The sequence below is a fragment of the Oncorhynchus masou genome, chromosome 11 (genome assembly GCF_036934945.1).
Source record: "Oncorhynchus masou masou isolate Uvic2021 chromosome 11, UVic_Omas_1.1, whole genome shotgun sequence".
Classification (NCBI taxonomy): Eukaryota; Metazoa; Chordata; class Actinopteri; order Salmoniformes; family Salmonidae; genus Oncorhynchus; species Oncorhynchus masou.
In genome coordinates, this window is record NC_088222.1 from 52,136,879 (window position 1) to 52,162,234 (window position 25,356).

General features: G+C 42.1%; 1 protein-coding gene across 4 annotated transcripts in view; it reads left to right on the top strand.

Annotated features, from left to right (window-relative positions):
- Positions 1 to 25,356, top strand: part of LOC135548820 (SH3 and PX domain-containing protein 2B-like) — a 93,714-nt gene that overhangs the window by 17,189 nt on the left and 51,169 nt on the right. For all 4 annotated transcript variants that reach the window (XM_064978770.1, XM_064978768.1, XM_064978767.1 and 1 more), the window contains exon 3: positions 17,778 to 17,853. In XM_064978770.1, coding sequence (XP_064834842.1) covers positions 17,778 to 17,853 — 76 coding nt within the window. The remainder of the gene's footprint in view (positions 1 to 17,777; positions 17,854 to 25,356) is intronic.

Here is a 25,356-nt window from a genome sequence, read left to right on the forward strand (position 1 = left end):
GTCTAAATATACTCTGAGTATACAAAACATTAGGAAGACCTGCACTTTCCATGACAGACTGACCAGGTGAAAGCTATGATCCCTTCTTAATGTCACCTGTTAAATCACCTTCAATCAGTGTAGCCTACCAGACGATCTAAATCACTTTTATACTCGCTTCGAGGCAAGCAACACTGAGGCATGCATGAGAGCATCAGTTGTTCCGGACAACTGTGTGATCACACTCACTGACGTGAGTAAGACCTTTAAACAGGTCAACATACACAAGGCTGCGGGGCCAGACGGATTACCAGGACGTGTGCTCCGGGCATGTGCTGACCAACTGGCAGGTGTCTTCACTGACATTTTCAACATGCCCCTGATTGAATCTGTAATACCAACATGCTTCAAGCAGACCAGCATAGTCCCTGTGCCCAAGAACACAAAGGCAACCTGCCTAAATGACTACAGATCCGTAGCACTCACATCCGTAGCCATGAAGTGCTTTGAAAGGCTGGTAATGGCTCACATCAACACCTTTATCCCAGAAACCCTAGACCCACTCCAATTTGCATACCTCCCAAACAGATCCACAGATGATGCAATCTCTATTGCAATCCACACTGCCCTTTCCCACCTGGACAAAAGGAACACCTATGTGAGAATGCTGTTCATTGACTACAGCTCTGCATTCAACACCATAGTACCCTCAAAGCTCATCACTAAGCTAAGGATCCTGGGACTAAACACCTCCCTCTGCAACTGGATCCTGGACTTCCTGACAGGCTGCCCCCAGGTGGTGAGGGTAGGTAGCAACACATCTGCCACGTTGATCCTCAATACTAGAGCTCCCCAGGGGTGCGTGCTCAGTCTCCTCCTGTACTCCCTTTTCACCCACGACTGCATGGCCAGGCGCGACTCCAACACCATCATTAAGTTTGCTGACGACACAACAGTGGTAGGCCTAATCATCGACAACGACGAGACCGCCTATAGGGAGGAGGTCAGAGACCTGGCCGGGTGGTGCCAGAATAATAACCTATCCCTCAATGTAACCAATACTAAGGAGATGATTGTGGACTACAGGAAAAGGAGCACCGAGCACGTCCCCATTCTCATCGACGGGGCTGTAGTGGAGCAGGTTGAGAGCTTCAAATTCCTTGGTGTCTATATCAACAGCAAGCTAGATTGGTCCAAACACACCAAGACAGTCGTGAAGAGGGCACGACAAAGCCTATTCCCCCTCAGGAAACTAAAAAGATTTGGCATGGGTCCTGAGATCCTCAAAAGGTTCTACAGCTGTAACATCGAAAGCATCCTGACTGGTTGCATCACTGCCTGGTACGGCAATTGCTCGGCCTCCGACCGCAAGGCACTTCAGAGGGTAGTGTGTACGGCCCAGTACATCACTGGGGCAAAGCTGCCTGCCATCCAGGACCTCTACACCAGGCGGTGTCAGTGGAAGGCCCTAAAAATTGTCAAAGACCCCAGCCACCCCAGCCATAGACTGTTCTCTCTACTACTGCATGGCAAGCGGTACCGGAGTGCCAAGTCTAGGACAAAAAGGCTTCTCAACAGTTTTTACCCCCAAGCCATAAGACCAATGGTTACCCGGAATATTTGCATTGTGTGCACCCCCCTTCCCCCAACCCCTCTTTTACACTGCTGCTACTCTCTGTTTATCTTATATGCATAGTCACTTTAACTATACATTCATGTACATACTACCTCAATTGGCCTGACCAACCAGTGCTCCCGCACATTGGCTAACCGGGCTATCTGCATTGTGTCCCACCACCCGCCAACCCCTCTTTTTACACTACTGCTACTGTCTGTTCATCATATATGCACTGTCACTTTAACGATACCTACATCTACATACTACCTCAATAAGCCTGACTAACAGGTGTCTGTATATAAGCCTTGCTACTCTTTTTTTCAAATGTCTTTCTACTGTTGTTTTATTTCTTTACTTACCCACACACACACACACCTTTTTTGGCACCATTGGTTAGAGCCTGTAAGTAAGCATTTCACTGTAAGGTTTACACCTGTTGTATTTGGCGCACGTGACAAATAAACTTTGATTTGATGAAGGGGAGGAGAAAGGTTAAATAATGATTTTTAAGCCTTGAGACAATTGAGACATGAATTGTGTATGTGTGTCATTCAGATGGTGAATGGGCAAGACAAAATATTTAAGTGGTTTTGAAAGGGGTATGGTAGTAGGTGCCAGGCACACTGGTCTGAGTGTTTTAAGAACTGCAATGCAGCTGGGATTTTCACGCTCAACAGTTTCCCATGTGTATCAATAATGGTCCACCACCCAAAGGATATCCAGCCAACTTGACACACCTGTGGGAGGCATTGGAGTCAACATGGGTCAGCATCCCTGTGGAACACATTCGACACCTTGTAGAGTCCATGCCCCAACGAAAGGGGCTGCCACTCAATGTTAGATGTTCCTAATGTTTTGTGCAATCAGGGTATGTTGCCCTAATAAGAGTTGTGCAAAGTTGGTAGAAATTTATTCAAAATTATTCACAGTTGTAATAGCTGCCAAAGGTGGTTCCACTAGATATTACGTCTGGGGTGTGACGACATGCAATCAATTATTTATTAATTTGGAACATTTTCTATAATTTTCTTTCACTTTGAAAATGTGGAGCAGGAAAACTATTTATTTTAAAGGAGCAAAATGTGAAGACTGTGCAAGGGGTGTGTAGACTTTCACTAGGCGCTGTAGCCTACCATTGTCGTTGATATGGCGAGTTAGTGACTTTGCCACGTGAAAGGTAAACAAACAAACAAACAGGAAGTATAGCCTACAAGCGGATTCCGACCGACAGACAGCGATGGGATTTCCCATGATTTCAAAGTTAGGCCCACAGAGGAAAGTGGAAAAAGATTTTTTTTTCTCACAAAATAATAGTTATTTTAGTTCATGTTCCTTAAAAGGCATCCTACAGTCACTGACACTTCTCATTCAATGGGCATCGCACATAATGAGTCCTAATTTTTCACAGAAGCTGGACACAAATAATGTCCAATTTAAATAAAAAAGGAGAATGTCTGATGTTTTTGATGCTCATGATATTTTTAATACAACATTGGTGATTTACATAAGGTTACCGTGTCCGCGTCCGCTGTCAACATCAATGCCATTACCTTTTGGTCGGTATTAAATATCCCTATTTGTGCTGACAGAAATTGTCATATTGGCACACATTTTTAAGGACACACCTCAAATATTTCCACCCCTCCCACCTCAGCGCAAGCGAGCTGGTAAATTGCCGAACCTGGCGTAAGGGGGGAAAATGCCAGTGCGCCAGTTTTTACATGATGAAATTGCAAATGAATGTGCTTTTGACTCTTGCACCACCTTAGCGCCAGCTGAAAATAGAGCCCTGAGCCAATAAGGGAAGACAAAGACAGACTGGTCTTGATGTTACCTCACATTCCATCTCCATATAACAGTAGGAGTGAGCTACTTTACAGTACCTAACCTAGGGCTGGGCGGTATACCATAATTTACTATATACTGGTATTGATGCAAGGACCGGTTTGGGTTTTTACTTTATCTTGTATAACGGTATTTTAATGTTTGGTTTGTTTAGTGTGTTACACCACTCTGCCTTGTGTAATGTGTTTTTTTTTAAATACTTTACTCTGTTTGCTACTGGGGTCTCCTCTCTCCATATACACACAACAAGCCCTGCCCCCTGTCACTCAAGGAGAGCAGTTTTTTCTCTACTATGAGTCACAACCACTTGCTGTTCACTGGCAGGGACAGCCTTCATGGTCAATGCTGCAGATGCAACAAGATATTGGTGACGACAATGCTGATTTCCTTGCTTCTTAATATCAATCTGCAATCGTTCTATATTACACCATCAGTTTTTGTATCTTACTGGCTGCAAACACTTAGTTTGTTTCTTCTTAGCAAGTTGTGGCCAAAATAAATTGTGTTAACTGCCAATGCTAATCGCTAGTTAGCTGGATAGCTAGTTAAATGTACTTAGTCAGAGCAAAGGTAGCTAGCTAATACACCCTGATACTAGTGCTCATGTACAGTAGGCCTACATCAGTAGGTTGTTTGTGAAATGGTATATTCTAAATCAGAGAGGAATAGGCGAAGCATTAATATTTTAGCTACATCAAAGCTAGCTACATCAGGTAAGAGAAAATAAGCTCTGCATGTTTACTCCTCTCTAATTACTCATGCAGAGTTGGTCTTTCCTTGAAGCCAGAACCTTTGTGTACATTTACATTTACATTTAAGTCATTTAGCAGACGCTCTTATCCAGAGCGACTTACAAATTGGTGAATTCACCTTCTGACATCCAGTGGAACAGCCACTTTACAATAGTGCATCTAAATCATTAAGGGGGGGTGGTGAGAAGGATTACTTATCCTATCCTAGGTATTCCTTGAAGAGGTGGGGTTTCAGGTGTCTCCGGAAGGTGGTGATTGACTCCGCTGTCCTGGCGTCGTGAGGGAGTTTGTTCCACCATTGGGGGGCCAGAGCAGCGAACAGTTTTGACTGGGCTGAGCGGGAACTGTACTTCCTCAATGGTAGGGAGGCGAGCAGGCCAGAGGTGGATGAACGCAGTGCCCTTGCTTGGGTGTAGGGCCTGATCAGAGCCTGGAGGTACTGCGGTGCCGTTCCCCTCACAGCTCCGTAGGCAAGCACCATGGTCTTGTAGCGGATGCAAGCTTCAACTGGAAGCCAGTGGAGAGAGCCGAGGAGCGGGGTGACGTGAGAGAACTTGGGAAGGTTGAACACCAGACGGGCTGCGGCGTTCTGGATGAGTTGTAGGGGTTTAATGGCACAGGCAGGGAGCCCAGCCAACAGCGAGTTGCAGTAATCCAGACGGGAGATGACAAGTGCCTGGATTAGGACCTGCGCCGCTTCCTGTGTGAGGCAGGGTCGTACTCTGCGGATGTTGTAGAGCATGAACCTACAGGAACGGGCCACCGCCATGATGTTGGTTGAGACATTGGTTGAGAACGACAGGGTGTTTCCCAACTCCAGTCCTCGAGTACCCCCAACAGCACACATTTTTGTTGTAGCCCCAGAGAAGCACACCTGATTTAACTTGTCAACTAATCTTCAAGCCTTCTAAACTCTAAAACCATTTTTGACTAGATACAAACTCCCATTCCTATGCATAGGTGTGATGTATAGCTGATGCTTTGCTAATTTCTCCCAGAATCTCACAGCTGTCACATATTTTCCACATGCGGTAATGGAGCAACAAACTCCTTTAAAAGTGGAAACAGCACAGTCCTCAGTTGAGATCATGGGGCTGCCTGTTGTGAGCAGCATTTTGCACAAAAGCTAAACATGCCCCTACTCTCTGGCACACTAAGATGCTGGACTCTGCAATAAATTGCATCCCATGCTATTCTTTTTAATCTGGAAACAATTAGATATAACATATGCCTAGACTTAAAAATGCTGAACGGAAGATATCTGGGTCTTTAAATACAGTACATAGCAGTACTGTGTACTATGGAAATGAAACATTTTAAATGTAAGTGTAAATTCAGCAGTTGTGGATTGAGTGGTTTTCAATTCTGGAATGCTTTGGAAAGGGGGAACAAATCCATGCGGAAGCCTTAATAAGTTAGCATAATAATATATACATATCTAAAGCACTTCAAATGATACATTTTCTGATATAATATAAAAGACAATACGCAAGAAATTCAATAGCGCAGGGATGATCAACTATATTCAGCCAGTGGAAGATTTAGTCTTGAGTGGATGGACGGGGGGCTGGATCTTAAATAATTACAAATAATTAATAGACAAGGAATTGACTGCAAGAAGCCCAAAATGATATATTTGACTTCAACAATAATTACAAACCTTGAAAAAGATTTTCAATTGAAAATCACCTGGAGCTGATTTCCTGGTTGTAAAAGTGACTTTCAATTGGAAATCTTTTACAGTCTTATCTCCAACAATGAAAATACAATAAGAAAACAAAATGTTCAGAAGACTTGGTGGGCAAATGAAAACACCCACGGGGCAGAGGTGGGTAAAGTACCACAAATCTGTACTTAAATTAAAAAAGTATTTGAAAAGTACTTGAAGTACTAGTGTCAAATTTTGTTTGGATTTTTTTATACCATATAGCAAACAAAAAGAACAATTTAGTGCAATTGACATTTATTTATTATTTAAGCCTGCCAGCATCATCTTGCAGATGTTCTCCAGCACAAGTAGACTCCAATGAAGACTAACATATAACAAAGTCCGTAGGCTGTACAGTTTCAATTACTGTCTTATTCTAAGTTGACTTAATATCTATCAATGTGCTCTTTCATAAAAAGGTAAATGGCACTCAAGACATTGGAATAATTGACCAATTTCAGTAGCATTAATGAAAATGTATTTCACAATATCATTTAAAGCACATGTGATGGTGAATCCATACTTAACATATTTACACCAAGTGTGAGTTGTCCTTTTTTTACTCAGAATGAAATGGAAAGGAGGTCAGGTATGTTTTACAACTGTCAAACAGCAATCAATATCGAAATGTCACTGTCAATCATGTTACTAGAATGCAAATCAGACACATTTCAGCATGGAACAAAACATCAATGTGGGTATTTAGGTAAGAATCATGTAAGTAATACAAATAATCAAACATTGCAGATATCAGTCTTTTTCCTGCCATGGTAGGATTTACCCTGCATCCTCCTTCTCTTCCGAACCTCTCTTTTCCACTTTGAAGGGTCTTTTCTTTTCTTGGTTGGCCCATTCTCCTCTCCCTCGGTTGACTTGATTTCTAGTAGCTACAGTATATGGGCCAAAAAGCTTACTGAGATGATGTACTGTATGACAGATGTGCTTATAGGTCTTGTCATAAAAAAAGAGACATTTTAAACACACACACAGTGAGAGACAGCAATGGAGTGGGAGGATCGGTTGATCTAAGAAACATTAGCTAACGACATGGTTGACACCCCAGCTTGCTAGCTAGCCTAGCCAGTTTATCTAGTGGCAACCTAATGTGTTAGCTATTGCCACACACATCTAATTAATCTGTTCACTCTTTATGCCAATGACAAGGTGGCTAGTTAAACTAACAAGCAGAGATCATATAGGGAGCTAAAAACAGAAGATTAAACATTCTGTCAGATTCTGGGTTAGCTACCTAGCCATTTATTTTGCACTCTCCCTAAAAACAATTTCAACAGCAGAATTATATCCGATAAATACATATCTTACTCCAGAAATATATAATATTACAACGGCAGAAGCTAATTAAGGTGTGAATACACAAACAAAAATCTCCTTAGGAGTGGAGACATGCGCATCACTTCAAGAGCTGCTGTGAAGATACAGGAATGATGGACAACTTTGAGAGCCAATGGACTTGAAGAGTTTTGATGACAAGCTATTTTGAATACATTTCATTGGTCAAGGGGTCGGGAAACATTCTTACAGATGTAAAGGGGAACCAATAGACGGAATGGTGGTAACAGAGAGTGCTGCCTCACTTCTAGTCCTTAGGAAACTTTGCAGTATTTTTGTTTCTTACATTGTTAGCCCAGAAAATCTTTAGTGTTATTACATACAGCCGGGAAGAACTATTAGATATCAGAGCGGTGTCAACTTACCAGCACTGCGACCAGGAATATGACTTTCCCGAAGCCGATCTTTTGTCCGAACTACTCAGGGCATTTGAACTGATTCTAGAGGCTGACCCAAAACAACACTGCCAGAGAAGAGGTAGACGGAGCGGTCTTCTGGTCAGACTTCGAAGGCGCGCACACCACCCACCACTTCTGAGTATATTACTCACTAATGTTCAGTCTCTAGATAACAAGGTAGACAAAATTAGGGCAAGGGTTGCTTTCCAGAGAGACATCAGGGATTGTAACATACTCTGTTTCACGGAAACATGGCTCTCTCGGGATATGCTGTCGGAGTCGCTACAGCCACGTGGATTCTTTGTACGTCTCGCCGACAGGAATAAACATCTCTCTGGGAAGAAGAAGGGCGGGGGTGTATGTTTCATGATTAACGACTCATGGTGTAATTGTAACGATATACAGGAACTCAAGTCCTTTTGTTCACCTGACATAGAATTCCTCAAAATCAAATGCCGACCGTATTATGTCCCAAGAGAATTCTCCTCGGTTATTGTCACAGCCATGTAAATCCACACTTCAAGATTATTTTGATTAAGTTGACTGGGACATGTTCCGGGTAGCCTCAGATAATAATATTGACGTATGATTTGGTGAGTGAGTTTATAAGGAAGTGCATAGGAGATGTTGTACACACCGTGACTATTAAAACCTACCCTAACAAGAAATCGTGGATAGATGGCGGCATTTACAAAAAACTGAATACGCTCAATATTGAAACCACCGTATTTAACCATGGAAAGGTGACTGGGATTATGGCTGAATACAAACATTGTAGTTATTCCCTCCGTAAGGCAATTAAACAGGCAAACCGTCAGGACAGAGACAAAGTGGAGTCGTAATTCAACAGCTCAGACCCAAGACGTATTTGGCAGGGTCTACAGACAATCAAGGACTACAAAAAGAAAACCAGCCACGTCACGGACACAGACGTCTTGCTTCCAAACAAACTAAACACCTTCTTTGCCCGCTTTGAGGATAATACAGTGCCACCAACGCGGCCCGCTACCAAGGACTGTGGGCTCTCCTTCTTCGTGGCCAACGTTCAAAAGTGTTAACCCTCGCAAGGCTGTCGGCCCAGATGGTATTCCAAGCGGCGTCCTCAGAGCATGCGCAGACCAGCTGGCGGGTGTGTTTACGGACATTTTCAATCCCTCCCTATTACAGTCTGCTGTCACCACATGCTTCAAGTTGGCCACCCTTATTTCTGTACCCAAGAAGGCAAAGGTAAGTTAACTAAATTGCTCTTGCCCTGTAGCACTTCTAGTCAAAGGCCATATCACATCCACCTTACCTGTCACCCTAGACCCACTTCAATTTGCTTACCACCCCAATAGGTCCGTAGACAAATCAATGGCCATAACACTGCACAATGCCCTATCCCATCTAGACAAGAGGAATACCTACCGTATGTAAACATGCTGTTCATTGACTATAGCTCAGCATTCAACCCCATAGCACCCTCCAAGCTCATCATTAAGCTAGAGGCCCTGGGTCTCAACCATGCCCTGTGCACTCGGGTTCTGGACTTCCTGACGGGCCGCCCCCAGGTGGTGAAGGTAAGAAACAACTTCTCCACTTTTCTGATCCTCAACACTGGGGCCCCACAAGGGTGCATGCTCAGCCCCTCCTGTACTCCCTGTTCACTCATGACTGCGTGGCACGCCTCCAACTCAATCATCAAGTTTGTAGACGACACAACAGTAGTAGGCTTGATTACCGACAATGATGCGACAGCTTACAAGGAGGAGGTGAGGGCACTCTTGAGTGTGATGTCAGCAAAACAACCTCTCACTCAAAGTCAACAAAACATAGACTTCAGGAAACAGCAGAGGGAGCACCCCCTATTCACATCGATGGGACAGCGGTGGAGAAGGTGGAAAGTTTTAAGTTCCTCGGCGTACACATCACGGACAAACTGAAATGGTCCACCCACACAGGCAGTGTGATGAAGCAGACGCAACGGCGCCTCTTCAACCTCAGGAGGCTTAAGAAATTTGTCTTGTCACCTAAAACCCTCACAAACTTTAACAGATGCACAGGTAATTCACCGGGGACAAACTACCGTCCTTCCAAGACACCTACAGCATCCGATGTTACAGGAAGGCCAAAAAGAGCATAAAGAACAACAACCACCCGAGCCACTACTTGTTCACCCCACTACCATCCAGAAGTACAGGTGCATCAAAGCCGGGACCGAGAGACAGCTTTTTCTCAAGGCCACCAGACTGTTAAACAGCCATCACTAACACAGAGAGGCTGCTGCCTACATACAGGCTTGAAATCATTGGCCACTTTCATAAATGGATCAATAAATGGACTAATAATGTCTACATATCTTGCATTACTCATCTCATATGTATATACAGCTGAAGTTGGAAGTTTCATTAAAAATCATTTTACAGCCACTCCACAAATGTCTTGTTAACAAACTATAGTCGGTTAGGACATCTACTTTGTGCATGATAGAAGTAATTTTTCCAACAATTGTTTACAGACAGATTATTTTATTGTTTCACAATTCCAGTGGGTCAGAGGTACATGCACTAATTTGACTGTGCCTTTTAACAGCTTGGAAAATTTCAGGAAATTATGTCATGGATTTAGAAGCTTCTGATGGGCTAATTGACATAATTTGAGACAATTGGCGGTGTACCTGCGGATGTATTTCAAGGCATACCTTCAAACTCAGTGCCTCTTTGCTTGACATCATGGGAAAATCTAAAGAAATCAGCCAAGACCTCAGAAATGTTTTTGTGGAGTCTGGTTCATCCTTGTGAGCAATTTCCAAACACCTGAAGCTACCACGTTCATCTGTACAAACAATAGTACGCAAGTGTAAACACCATGGGACCACGCAGCCATCATACCGCTCAGGAAGGTGAAGCGTTCTGTCTCCTAGAGATGAACGTACTTTGATGCGAAAAGTGCAAATCAATCCCAGAACAACAGCAAAGGACATTGAGAAGATGCTGGAAGAAACAGGTACACAAATATCTATATCCACAGTAAAACGAGTCCTTTATCGACATAACCTGAAAGGCCACTCAGCAAGGAAGAAGCCACTGCTCCAAAACCGCCATAAAAAAACAGACTACGGTTTGCAACTGCACATGTGGACAAAGATCGTACTTTTTGGAGAAATGTCCTCTGGTCTGATGAAACAAAAATAGAACTGTTTGGCCATAATGACCATCGTTATGTTTGGAGGAAAAGGCGGATGCTTGCAAGCCGAAGAACACCATCCCAACCGTGAAGCACCGGAGTGGCAGCATCATATTGTGTGGGTGCTTTGCTGCAGGAGGGACTGGTGCACTTCACAGAATAGATGGAATCATGAGGTAGGAAAATGACGTGGATATATTAAAGCAACATCTCAAGACATCAGTCAGGAAGTTAAAGCTTGGTCACAAATGGGTCTTCCAAATGGACATTGACAAGCATACTTCTAAAAGCATACTTCTAAAGTTGTGGCAAAATGGCTTATGGAACACAAAGTCAAGGTATTGGAGTGGCCATCACAAAGCTCTGACCTCAATCCCAGAGAAAATGTGTGGGCAGAAGTGAAAAAGCCTGTGCCAGCAAGGAGGCCTACAAACCTGACTCAGTTACACCAGCTCTGTCAGGAGGAATGGGCCAACATTTACCCAACTTATTGTGGGAAGCTTGTGGAAGGCTACCCTAAACGTTTGACCCAAGTTTAACAATTTAATGGCAATGCTACCAAATACTAATTGAGTGTATGCAAACTTCTGACCCACTAGGAATGTGATGAAATACGTAAAATCTGAAATAAATAATTCTCTCTACTATTATTCTGACATTTCACATTCTTAAAATTAAGTGGTGATCCTAACTGACCTAAGACAGGGCATTTTTTACTAGGATTAAATGTCAGGAATTGTGAAACTGAGTTTCAGCGTATTTGGCTAAGGTGTATGTAAACTTCTGACTTTAACTGTACTGTATTTTATACCATCTATTGCATCTCGCCTATGCCGCTCTGTCATTGCTCATCCATATATTTACATGTATATATTCTTATTCCTTTACTTTGATTTGTGTGCATAAGGTAGTTGTTATGGAACTGTTAGATTACATGTTAGATATTGCTGCACTGTCAGAATTAGAAGCACAAGCAACTCACTACACTCTCAATAACATCTGATAGCCATGTGTATGTGACCAATAATATTTGATTTGATAGTATCGATTCATGTATATTGAAAAAAATACACAACATTTGGTGGTTTTCAATTGACAACAACAATATACTACTATCAATCGAGCTGAATAACTGAATAGATTTGGTAAAGTGTAACAGAGTAAAAAGTAAGTTATTTCCTTTAGACATCGCTTGAGTAAAAATGCAAGTACAGCCCACAGAGAGTAACTAGAAAAGTGCTAATTCATCAGTGGACTTAAGTACCTGGAATGCGTTACAACCCACCTCTGCCCGCGGGCGGCCAGTTTGGCAATCCTGCAATAGGGTATTCTATTCTCCTTGACGTAAAAATTATGGTCCATTACTTCATTTTGTATGTATGTATTCATGTTTGATGACAATTATTATTAATAAATAAAACATATTATAAATTGTGTTCTATTGTCTGTCTCAGTGAAGCTGATCTATCATCCATAGACAGACTAAACCTTGAGGAATTTTTACTTCAGCAGGACAAATGAGATGGGAGTGGTATCTTTGCTTTGCTCCACTTTGTTCCCCCAAGCTAGCTTACTGGTGTCTCCTGCCTTTGTTTATGACCATTGGAAGTGGTTTCTAGTGTTCGTCCAGCCGTCACTATGCCAGACTTGAAATGTGAGAGTTTAGTTTGCTGCTCAGGTTCTTTCCCTTTTGAATTTTATTTTCTCCCTTTAAAAAAAATCTGCAGTTTGTAAACCATGTGGTGAGCCAGCACATTGCTTACAGGGCTGACCGATGCAGTGGCAGGAAATGCATGTCTAAACCAAGTCTCCTTGCCTCGCGTGCTGTCCGTTGACGTTTCTCAACAGCTAGGGGGGAGTGTTTTCAACAACCCTGATTGAAAACACATGTTGGTCTTTTTAGTATGATTCACTCCTTTTAAACAGCATTTTTCCAGAACCCTTGCAAGGCACAAAAAAAGTTTGATAATGGAGCTAGTGAGTTTGGTGTTTCCTGCTGTTGTCAAAGACAACTTAGTTTTTTTTCATATCCCCATTGGAATAACAACATTGGTTGTGGAGATGGAAGCATCCCTTTATGATCTTGATAGAAGGAAACCTTGTGGAGCCAGTCTTCTCTGATCAGCTAAAAGCTGATGACATCAACTTCTCTGCTATGCTTCTCTGACAACTTCTGGGTCTCTTGTGTCCTCCCTCCCTGCTCAACATTGGTATGTGTCACACTAAAGTAGATTTCTCAATGAGAGATCTAGTCCACATCAGAGAGTTTTAGCATGAAGATATGAGTAGCGGTGGGTGAGTGGTAGCTGGAGCTTGTAAGGAGGGGTGTTGTGTGTTGGGAGGGGTAGAGTGAGTGAGTGAGTGAGAGGGAGGGAGATAGTAGTCTACTGTTGAGCCGGTTTAAAATTCTAGAAAGAGATGTGGTTGTCAGAGGAGGCCTTGAACACACTCATTCATGTCCCATTCATTCATGTCCCACTCTCAGATGAAGAGCAGAAGGCTATGATGAGACTGTGATGTCACAGAGGAGGATATGAACCAGACAAATGATAGCCGGCAGCCGCAAATGAACTTACTCACTGACCAAACAAGAATTTTCTGTACAATTAGTACATGTATTTGAAGTTGGACAGTTAGGCCTGTATTCTGTTAGGTATAGTAATATAACCCACAAAGGAATGCCTGTTATATTCCCCTGGCTGTGATGTCATACCCCCCAGCATACATCACACCTGGGGCCACATTTGCTGTGGTATCCTTGTTTACTCCTTAACAGTCATTAACAGCCCTCTTTTTCATCAGAATTAGTTAGTTTGCCCTCAAAGTTAGTTCTCATGTTATTATCATTACACGTGGTAATGTAGGCATTTATACATTCATTCAGAGTAAAAAAAACAACTCCTGATATCTAACTTAGTTTTTCTCAATTCTTCAATCTGCACCGTATTCCGCAAAGTATGTAGTACTGTTATGTTTTGACTGAAATGAACAGCACCAATGCCAAGAAAACTCCCCTTGTCCCCTTGTGTTGCTTGAACCCTTAAACCTCAAGTCATTCATGTGGGTGACGTGTACATGATGTAACTGGCTGTCTGCAGCAGCAGTTAGTTTAATTCTAAAAATGGATTTAAAAATACATATACATATATCATCAATCAACACATAATACCCCATAATGACAAAGAGAAAACAAGTTTACAATTTCTGCACATTGATATTAAAAAAAACAACTTTACATAAGTATTCTGACCCTTTTCTATGAGATTCGGTGCATCCTGTTTCCATTGACCATCTTGACATGCTTCTACATCTTGATTGGAGTCCAACTGTGGTAAATTCAATTTATTGGACATGCTTTGTAAAGGCACACCTATCTATATAAGGTCCCACAGTTAACAATGCAAAAACCAAGCCATGAGGTCGAAGGAATTGTCCGTAGAGCTCCGAGACAGGATTGTGTCGAGGCACAGATCTGGGGAAGGCTACCAAAGTACAGAGATATCCTTGATGAAAACCTGCTCAAGACCTCAGACTGGAGCGATGGTTCACCTTCCAACAGGACAACGACCCTAAGCACACATCCAAGACAATGCAGGAGTGGCTTCAGGACAAGTCTCAATGTCCTTGAGTGGCCCAGCCAAAGCCCGGACTTGAACCCAATCAAACATCTCTGGAGAGACCTGAATATAGCTGTACAGCAACGCTCCCCATCCAACCTGACAGAGCTTGAGAGGATCTGCAGAGAAGAAGGGGAGAAACTCCCAAATACAGGTGTGCCACGCTTGTAGCGTCATACCCAAGAAGACTGTAATCACTGCCAAAGGTGCTTCAACAAAGTGCTGAGTAAAGGGTCTGAATACTTATGTGAATGTGATATTTCAAACTTGTTTTTGCTTTGTCATTATGAGGTATTGTGTGTAGATTGAGGGGGAAAACAATTTTGTCAAATTTAGAATAAGGCTGTAATGTAACAAAATGTGGGAAAAGTCAAGGGGTCTGAATACTTTCCGAATGCCCTGTATTCCCTTCAGTCAGATGTTTTTTCTCATCTGAGACAGCAGCTCTGATTACAGGCCACAGACAGTGTGTTGGAGAAAGAGAGACAGAGTCAGTCAGGGTGTGGCTCCCCGCTAGACGCATGGGAACAATTACAGTGTGTGGGGTATTATTTTCTCTCTCCCTCTCTCTCTAAGGAGGATCTGTGAAATGAGGCATCTGCCTCTTTAGCCAGACAGATAGTCGTCATGTGTAGAGTCACTCAGAAGTCTTTTTCCTCAGCTTTCTCTTTGTTCCACAGAGGAAGGTAATGCTGTGGTTGGAAGTATGATTTACCAAGCGCTTCCCTAATTGCCATTTACAGGACTGGTGTCCTTGGCTCCTTGCTGATTTTGTCTTTTTCTCCTATTTCTGCACCAGTCAGTTATTCTCATACTGTAGCTTTTGTTGGGTTTAATTAGTAGAAACAGCTCAGTACATTTTCATTTCTTGGGGTGGGTATTATTGGGTCAATCTATCGGAATATGGAGGTGAATGATTTAGTTAAAACTAAATTAAGATGTACATTACATAGGGATTTTTATTTGAAGAGCTGTAATAGATGATTAACTTAATAAACATGTTTAAATCTTGTTTATTGGGAAATATATAGCACATGGTGTGATTTGAATAGTCCTTGGAGTATTAGGTGGAGCATTAGTTTCTGGAGAGATGAAGGGTTGCAGATTATAGGAAAGGATACAGGAGAATTATGGATACTGAATCGGGAGGTGCAGGAAGTAACAAGGTTGATAGTAAAATAGGAGTATATGACTTCCAAGCAGGTAGGGTTTAATATGATGGTAAAGTGGATAGTCATTCATGTAATTAGTATGGTCAGTAGGCTGTTGATTAACCATGGTTGCAATAATGAGAGGAAGATGGGCACAAGAGAGGTGTGGATATAACATTAGAGTACTTTAAGATAAGATCAGTGACGATAATTAACAAGGTATAGAAGGTGCTTTTTATTCTGCGAATAAAATGTTCTTTACCTCCTTGACACCCATCGTATGTCTTTGCCAAACATCCCTTTGGATCCACAGCATTGGAGCACAACCATAACCTTTCTCTCACCTCAAGCCTCTTCACTGCTCACTCTTGTCTGTTTGCTCTGGCCTCACCCACCAACAGACGTATGGTTCCTTTCACTGACAGCCATTTGCAGTGTTACTATAGCTTTGCATTGAGTTAATTTATACAGCTGCGTGTAGACTCCGTAATCCCATAGGACAGGACACGGGGTCAAGAACTCTGCTGTTACTGGTCCAAAACCATAGTGCTGACTGTCATAGCAACATTATTGCACGACTCTTGCAAGGGATTACAAGGGATACCGAGAAAGCTTTAAAGCTAACTTTACTGACATTTTTTATTTTTTACCCATTTTTCTCCCCAATTTCGTGGTATCAAATTGGTTGTTAGTCTTGTCCCATCGCTGCAACTCCCTTACGGACTCGAGATAGGTGAAGGTCGAGAGCCGTGCGTCCCCCGAAACACAACTCAGCCAAGCCACACTGCCTCTTGACACAATGCCTGCTTAACCCAGATGCCAGCCGCACAAATGTGTCGGAGGAAACACCGTACACCTGACAACCTTGTCAGCGTGCATTGCGGCCTGCCACAGGAGTTGCTAGTACACAATGGGACAAGAACATCACTGCCGGCCAAACCCTCCCCTAACCCGGATGACGCTGGGCCAATTGTGTGTCGCCCCATGGGTCTCCCGGTCACGGCCTGCTGCGACAGAGCCTGGACTCGAACCAGGATCTCTAGTGGCACAGGTAGGTGAAGGTCCACTCAGACCACTGCACCACTCGGGAGGCCCAACTTTACTGGCTTTTAAGTTGTAGTAAGACCACTAGTAAGACAGAAACACAACTCAGCCAAGCCACACTGCCTCTTGACACAATGCCTGCTTAACCCAGATGCCAGCCGCACAAATGTGTCGGAGGAAACACCGTACACCTGACAACCTTGTCAGCGTGCATTGCGGCCTGCCACAGGAGTTGCTAGTGCACAATGGGACAAGAACATCACTGCCGGCCAAACCCTCCCCTAACCCGGATGACGCTGGGCCAATTGTGTGTCGCCCCATGGGTCTCCCGGTCACGGCCTGCTGCGACAGAGCCTGGACTCGAACCAGGATCTCTAGTGGCACAGGTAGGTGAAGGTCCACTCAGACCACTGCACCACTTGGGAGGCCCAACTTTACTGGCTTTTAAGTTGTAGTAAGACCACTAGTAAGACAGGTTCGAGAGAAAAGGCCCCTTCTCTCTGCGAGTCAAATACAGGCCCTTCTAAACAAGGCCATCTATAAATCCGAACTGTACTTTGGAGAAGACGCCATCAGTGTTTCCTATTGCATGGGCCTTGTGATGTGATGGTCCAGTAGTAATTTTCCACCAGTGCAGGAAGCGGAATGCTCCAAACAGACAGTGTCGACATCACCAGCCCCACTAGCCATTCAGATCCCTGCTTGCTGCCCACATCATAAACCTAGTTGATTCTAACTCTGGTCTGTCTCTGTGTCGAAGACGTAAAACAAAAACAGAAATCTAGTGTTTGTGAGGTCTGTCTATTCTCCAAAACAATGTGAAGAAATCTCCCCCCCCCCCTCATCTATTCTCCCCAGTTCTGACACTGACAATCCACTCTAGGCTCGTAAATTGAATGTAATAGGAAATGAACATTCCTCTTTAATCTCGGAGCACTGTTGTTCTCTTTGACTCCAGGACACGTAGCATATGTAGCCTAGCTACCCCATCGAGAAATGCCATCTGTTGAGTGTATTTCTAATAATTGGCGAAGCCAGTCCTTCTAGGAATTGCTGAATTGTACAAAATGTACAACCCCCCCCTGCAGTGATGTTGTTTTGTATGATAGCATGTGTTTAACTCCCTGCGTTGTTGACACACTGTTTTCAGATGGAGCTTCTGGATAAGTTCCCTGTGGAAGGAGGGCAGAAAGACCCCAAGCGCAGAATCATCCCTTTTCTACCAGGTAAGAGTTAAAACACACTACTAATGGCTGACACTCCCAGCTCATTTGATGCTATAAGGATGGATGGATGGTAGGCCCCTTACTTGCCCTGGATGGTTGGAGCTGTCTGGCTAATGTTGGTGAGCAAGGAAAGGCAGGAAGCAGAATATCCAGAGCAAGGTTTTTATTTTAAGGCTCTGAGGCTTGGAGCAGTTGTAGTTTTTTTTATAAAACATACAAATTATCCAACAATATGCCTAAATGGATTAAAAAAAAGCAAGTCAAATGAATTTAAATGACTGAAGATCAGTCTGACTAGCCCACTAGAGCTCAGAAAAACCCTAACTAACCCATGCAGAGACTGGCTGCCATCTTTCTCCCACCAGGATGCTCTACACCTGAGCATTTATAATCTGACAGAGACCAGGTGACAAGAAACACTTGTAATTGAACGCATTTTGTCAACCTAGGCCAATAAACACTTAGCAAAGTAACAACTTTACAGTTTAGATACTATAGCCTGTACAGTACAGAATACCTTTAAAGAGCTCGACTAGAGAGGAACCCCCCCCCCAATTAGTAATGGAGTGTCATCTTAATGAGCAGACCATGTTCACCTGCACACTTGGTGGCCACACCCATCCACATGCTACAAGACAGATCTCACACAAACCTTTGTAAGTACTGCTTTAGACGAGCAACATAACTAATACACCTTCTGATTTACTTCTCCTGTCTTCTATCATTTAGATTTAAGGTTTAGAAATGTAGACTAGGTCAAACGGGTAACACACTCAACCAAGATGTATTGATTTGGTGATGTGCCCAAGCGATTATATCACCATGTATACTGTGAAATGGTACTTGGAAGGATGCGCAGAGTTCACTTTCTAACAGGTGTCATTATGCCTAAGCATCCAAATCAACAAAGCAGCAGAGTTAAGAGAATTAAGAAAGTACGAGCTGCTACATTAAAGTACGAGCTGCTACATTAAAGTACGAGCTGCTACATTAAATACGAGCTGCTACATTGCACTCTGTGCAATACACCAATGGAATCCACACCCCTCATTAGCACAGTTTTGTTTTTGTCTATAAACTGATTGGCAAAGTAAATTGCTACTAATTTTAGTTCCTCCAATACTCTCCATCAAACACTTTAAGCACAAGGTGACAGATTGAATTAACACTTGGCTCACTTATTAGCAACTCTTGAAACAAAGCCTTCAGTGTCTCATGCGAGTTATCCATGTGAGGTTTAGGTGTGAAGGCCTCGCCTCGAAAAAGCCCCACCACTGGCCCCTTCCCTGCTGGGTTTGGTAAGGGGGTGTGTGTGGATGGTAGCAAGGTACTAAGTGAGCTGCCGGTCTGGAACTCATTGGGGGGGTCGCACACAGGGTCAAGGGACATCAGGTGCTCAGCTGTGTTTGTTTAATAAACTCTGAAAGGAGAGAGAGAATGAGAGAGGATAACAGCATAAGAGGGAACAACACAGACCCGGGATACTAGACCATATTACTCTCACGTTGATTAATATACTGTTATAAATATATGCTCATACAGCTGTGAAGAAAGATGAATTCCGAGTACTCTTAACCACGTTTAGTTTCGTTCTCTGTAATAAACTCCCACTAGTTCCAGTCACACAGAGTACATCTGTGGTGACCTGGGAAAACCAGTCACATGGTGGATAGAATTTTTTCCAACTTCTCATTGTTCTGAAAACTACAAAATTGTCCCCAATCCAGAGCTGTTTAAATCACTGAAATACAGTATATTTACATTAGAAACCAAGTTGAGCTTTTAAAGTGAGAAAATCATTCAAAGATTATTTTATTCTAATTCGATTGAGACATGAGAGAAACACCAACACTCAAGCTTGATTGTCACTATTTATTTTTTAAACAGCAACTGCTGGTGAAAATTTGCATTACAGTGCCTTCAGAAAGTATGCATACCCCTCGACTTATACCACTTGGTTGTGTTACAGCCTGAATTCAAAATTGATTAAATATACAGTTGAAGTCGGAAGTCAAACTCAGTTTTCCACAATTCCTGACATTTAATCCAAGTAAATAATCCCTGTTTTAGGTCAATTAGGATCACCACTTTATTTTAAGAATGTGAACTGTCAGAATAATAATAGAGAATGATTTATTTCATCTTTTATTTCTTTCATCACATTCCCAGTGGGTCAGAAGTTTACATACACTCAATTATTATTTGGTAGCATTGCCTTTAAATTGTTTAACTTCGGTCAAGTAGACATCCTAACTGACTTGCCAAAACTATAGTTTGTTAACAATAAATGTGTGGAGTGGTTGAAAAAAGGAGATTTAATGACTCCTGCCTAAGTGTATGTAAACGTCTGACTTCAATTGTATATTTTTTTTCTCAACCATCCACACACACATACACAACCCCATAATAACGAAGTCAAAATGTTTAGACATTTTTGCAAATGTATTTAAAATGAAATACAGAAATCTCAATTGCATAAGTATTTACAAGCTTGAGTCAATACTTTGTAGATTGGCAGCAATTACAACTGTGAATATTTCTGGGTAAGTCTACAAGAGCTGGATTGTGCAACATTTGCCCATTATTTTATTTTCCAAATTCTTCAAGCTCTGTCATATTGCTAAACAACTATTTTCAGGTCTTGCGATAGAGTGAAGTCAAAACTGTTACTCAACTACTCAGGAACATTCATTGTCTTCTTGGTACTCATTAATGTGTTGTATTGGAGAGAATATCTAGAGAATCTTCTAAAGTTGAGAACAATTATTTAGTATTGCAAACACAATATTGAAAGCAAAACAATGTTGCAAGGAAATAATTTTAAATGCGAAAGCAAATGATTTTTAAATTGATTATATTATATTATACCACTTCTGGTTTACCGACACAGTTCCGGTAAAAAGGCAACCACTCAAATCCAGAGACTACACTATGGCTGCCAGAACTGACCATCCATGATCTAAATTGTAGTTTTAAATTTGTTTTTAGGCTATACACTGTGTGGGTTTACTCCGATGTCAGTAAACTAGGCAAATGTTAAGTTCTTACAAGTGAAACTGCAAATTTGTTTCTCCACATGTGAACTTGCAATTACACATCTGAAAGTGTGATTTTCACATGGTGAAACTGCATATCCGATTCTCACGTGAAAGTAAACATGTGACAGCAAATTTCACATGTGAAGCTGCAATTCATGTGAGAAAAACGTGTTATTCTCATGTGACATAACGTCTTGATTTTATTTGTGCTCCATGGTGAAGACCACCTTACAGCCGGTGCTGGCCACCTGATCCATGAGTATAGACACTTCACCATCGTACCCTAAGGGAAAAAACATGTTTTCATTTTTAGACTTATTTATTTAGGTACACAAGTAAATTGGTCATGGAGACCCAAATATTTGTTTTTAAACATACATTTTTATTAAAAGAGCATGTATCATACATATACACAACTTATCTTTACTGTCTTTACTAAGGAGCGTAGTTACATTCACATGTTAAGGGTACATTTAGGCTGTATAGAGCAAATTTTTCAAGAGACTGAATAAGTATACAATTTGGATGAAGTCACACAAAAACAACAAACAAACAAAAAAGCCCACAAATTACACAATAAGACCCATACGATATGACAGGAACTCTGACCAGACACCTTCATACCTATGCTGTCAATGTAGCAATATTGATGTAATTCTCTCGATGTCGGCACGTTCCCGGGCATAGACCTAACCACATATCTTTTGAAGGTGCATGTTCATTTTTCCAGCATTTTGTTGCACATTTCCTTGCTGCTGCTAAAAGATGATCTATCAATTTAAGTGAAGAGGATTGGAGTGTATCCACAGGAACAATACCTATTTGTCCACACTGCCTCGAGACCCAAATGTTTTAAGGGACACAGGGACTTTCTCCCTCTTCACATGTGTGTGTGTGTGTGTGTGTGTGTGTGTGTGTGTGTGTGTGTGTGTGTGTGTGTGTGTGTGTGTGTGTGTGTGTGTGTGTGTGTGTGTGTGTGTGTGTGCATATGTGTGTCTAAGTAATCTCTCTAAATCAATTAACACAAACTTGTTAGCTAATTTGTTTTATGGGACACAGCAGGAATGTTAAATAGCATGGCTGGGGAAATAACCTCGTCAGTGAAACATTTAGGCCAGCTAGGAGCTTTTCTTCAAACCTGTCACTCCCACAACACTAACATTGACCTATCTTGAACAAATACAAAGTAGATGCAGGTAGTCTGATCTCTATAAAGTCTGGCTAACTAAAGTTAAGTTGTGTACTTAGCTAGCTTACCTTAATTCTATTTGAAGATGATCTCTCCATAACGAGGTGATATAATTGGAATACTCACTATTGTTGACCATCTTTGGGACCACTCATGAAATAGTAATTGATTGCTGGTAATTCAGAGTGTATTAGCTAGCTAAATCAAACATTGCTATTTATATGAGAAGTCAGTTTATATCAGCTTCAAAGATGATTGATGACTGAGAAAGCAGGAACTGGAAGACTTCATGCACTAGGCTACTATTGGATGACATGAGCCCAATCTGAATTCTCACCCCCTCAACGATTTAAAAGCAGTGGATTGGTGTAAGTATTGGTAGACATTTCATCAACACCTATCTAATACTATTACATCTTTGAGGTGAATGAAGGCAACTGGAAAAGGAATAGCAAGAAATGGAATGTGGCTCGAAAAAGGACTAAAGATGACCAAAGCTGCCTCGCTTCCAACAAGTTTACGATGATATCGATTGCTTGCTACTTAAAATCTAAATAACCAGCCTGATTTCATTGATCCGTAGCATGTTATCTTGAGTGGGCCAAATCAGCTGCAGCACTCACACAGGGACGTTTGAGCTAGTGTTTTCGCATTGGATTGGTCATGCTAGCTAACATGTCAACCTTGGAAATGAACCATTAACATAGTAATCATTAAAAAAAAAATTACTGAACAGAAATATAAAACGCAACATGTACAGTTTTGGTCCAACGTTTCATGACCTGAAAAGGGCCCAGACATGTTCTATACGCACAGAAAGCTTATTTCGCTCAAAAAATGTGCATACATCCTTGTTAGTAAGCATTTCTCCTTCACCAAGATAATCCATCCACAGGACAGGTGTGGCATATCAAGAAGCTGATTTAACAGCATGATCATTACACAGGTGCACCTTGTGTTGGGGATAATAAAATCCCACAAAATGTGCAGTTGTGTCACAGCACAATTCCACAGATATATCAAGTTGACGGAGTGTGTAATTGGCACGCTGACTGCAGGAATGTCCATCCATGTCCATTTTGTGAAATTCTCTACCACAAGCCGCATCCAATGTAGTTTTAGAGAACTTAGTGGCATGTCCAACCGGCCTCACAACCACATGTAACCACGCCAGCCCAGAACCTCCACATCCAGCTGCTTCACCTGCGGGATGGTTTGAGACCGACAGCTGATGAAACTGGGTTTGCACAACTGAAGAATTTCTACACACATTGCTGTCAGAAACCACACGAGGGAAGCTCATCTGCATGCTCGTCATCCTCCTCAGGGTCTTGACCTGACTACAGTCCAGCATTATAAGCAACTTCAGTGGGCAAATGCTCACATTCGATGGCCACTGGCACACTGGAGAAGTGTGTTCATCAAAGATGACTCCCAGTTTCAACTGTACCAGGCAGATGGCGTGTAAAGCATTGTGTGGGCGAGCGGTTTGTTGACGTTGCGAACGGAGTGCCCCATAGTGGCAGGTATGGTATGTGAAGGCATAAGCTACGGACAGTGAACAGAATTGCATTTATCAATGGCAATTTTAATGCACAGAGATGCCATGATGAGATCCTGAGGCCCATTGTCGTGCCATTCATCTGCCGCCATCACCTCATGTTTCATCATGTTAATGCACGGCCCCATGTCTCAAGGATCTGTACACAATTCCTGGAAGCTGAAAATGTCCCAGTTCTTCATTGGCCTAAATGCTCACCAGACAGGTCACCCATTGAGCATGTTTGGGATGCTCTGTATCAACTTGTATGACAGCATGTTCCAGTTCCCGCCAATATCCAGTAATTTTGCAGCCATTGAAGAGTGGGACAACATTCCACAATCAACAGCCTGATGAACTCTGTGAAGAGATGTGTCACACTGCATAAGGCAAATGGTGGTCACGCCAGACACTGACTGGTTTTCTGAATCACTCCCCTACTTTTGCATGTCTGCGACCAGATGCATATCTTCATTAACAGTGATGTGAAATAAATAGATTAGAGCATAATGAATTTATTTAAATGACTGATTTCCATATATCTTTGAAATTGTTGAATTTATATTTTTGTTCAGTGTACAATAATAAACAGTTTAAAGCAGGGTTCCGCAACTGGCAATCCTACGGTTTGAATTTGGCCCCCCAAGTGCTAAGCAAAACATAACATTTTTTAGTTGTTGGTCATAAGACTAATAACACCAGCATGATTTTAACTTAGGAAATCTGTTCCAAAGTATACCCACACATATCTACAATATGTGACTATACAAATGTAAGCAAGATTTGAAATTGTTTTCGTCAAATATATCAGTTTGGGCTTCTTGTGGTCAATTTGCAGTCTACAATTTAAATGTAATTGCAGCGCTGTCGGAAAATATTCTGATCGCTTGACTTTTTTTGAAAATGTTGTTAACATTGAATCCTTATTCTAAAATGGATTAAGTCAATCAATTTCCTCAGCAATCTACACACAATATCCCATAATGACAAAGCGAAAACTAGTTTTTGGGCATTTTTGCAAATGTATTAAAAAAATTAAAGATCCAGCCCCTGACCATCTCCTCAAGAACATATCTGCCTGTGGCTGAATCTAGTTGATACCTGGTTTAAAGTATTCAAAAATGTTCCAAAACTAAAATGTAGAATTTCTTATTTTTCCCAACAATGAACGGTGCCGACATTGGAAAGGTTATCGTATGCCGCAACACATCTACATCTCGGCCTGCTGTTTTGAGTCGTTGGTCTCCCTTGAATGAAATGTCATTGAAGTGGGCAGCTCAAAATTATTTCAGGTGGTTCCCATTTGAACTCCTATGTCTAAATCCTCCCTTCTCCGCACACTCTTCTTTCAAAACGGGACCGGAAAGACATTCTGTTAGTCTTTGACATCCTGCTATGTGAAGCTGTCGAGCAGGGTCTAGTAGCCTCGGATTAACTTCTGCTGCTCTTTGAGAACTGTGGCATGGCCCGATTTGCACAGCAAAGTTCTGTCTGCGCTCACGACTACATGGTCAGGGAAACAGTGGCAGAACAAATGGCAAATCTGGGCGACTCAGACCAAACCAACAAGACACGAAAGCGATTTTTCTATCAGGACTTAGTTTTTACTTCAAGGCCTCTCATTTTGTTTTCACTTTTTGGCCTCTTAGGATCAGAAAAGACCGTTCTGTGGCATCTACAAAATGTCTGCTTAGTGTCCCCCCCTCACCGTGGTTATGATTCGGCATACGAGTCAG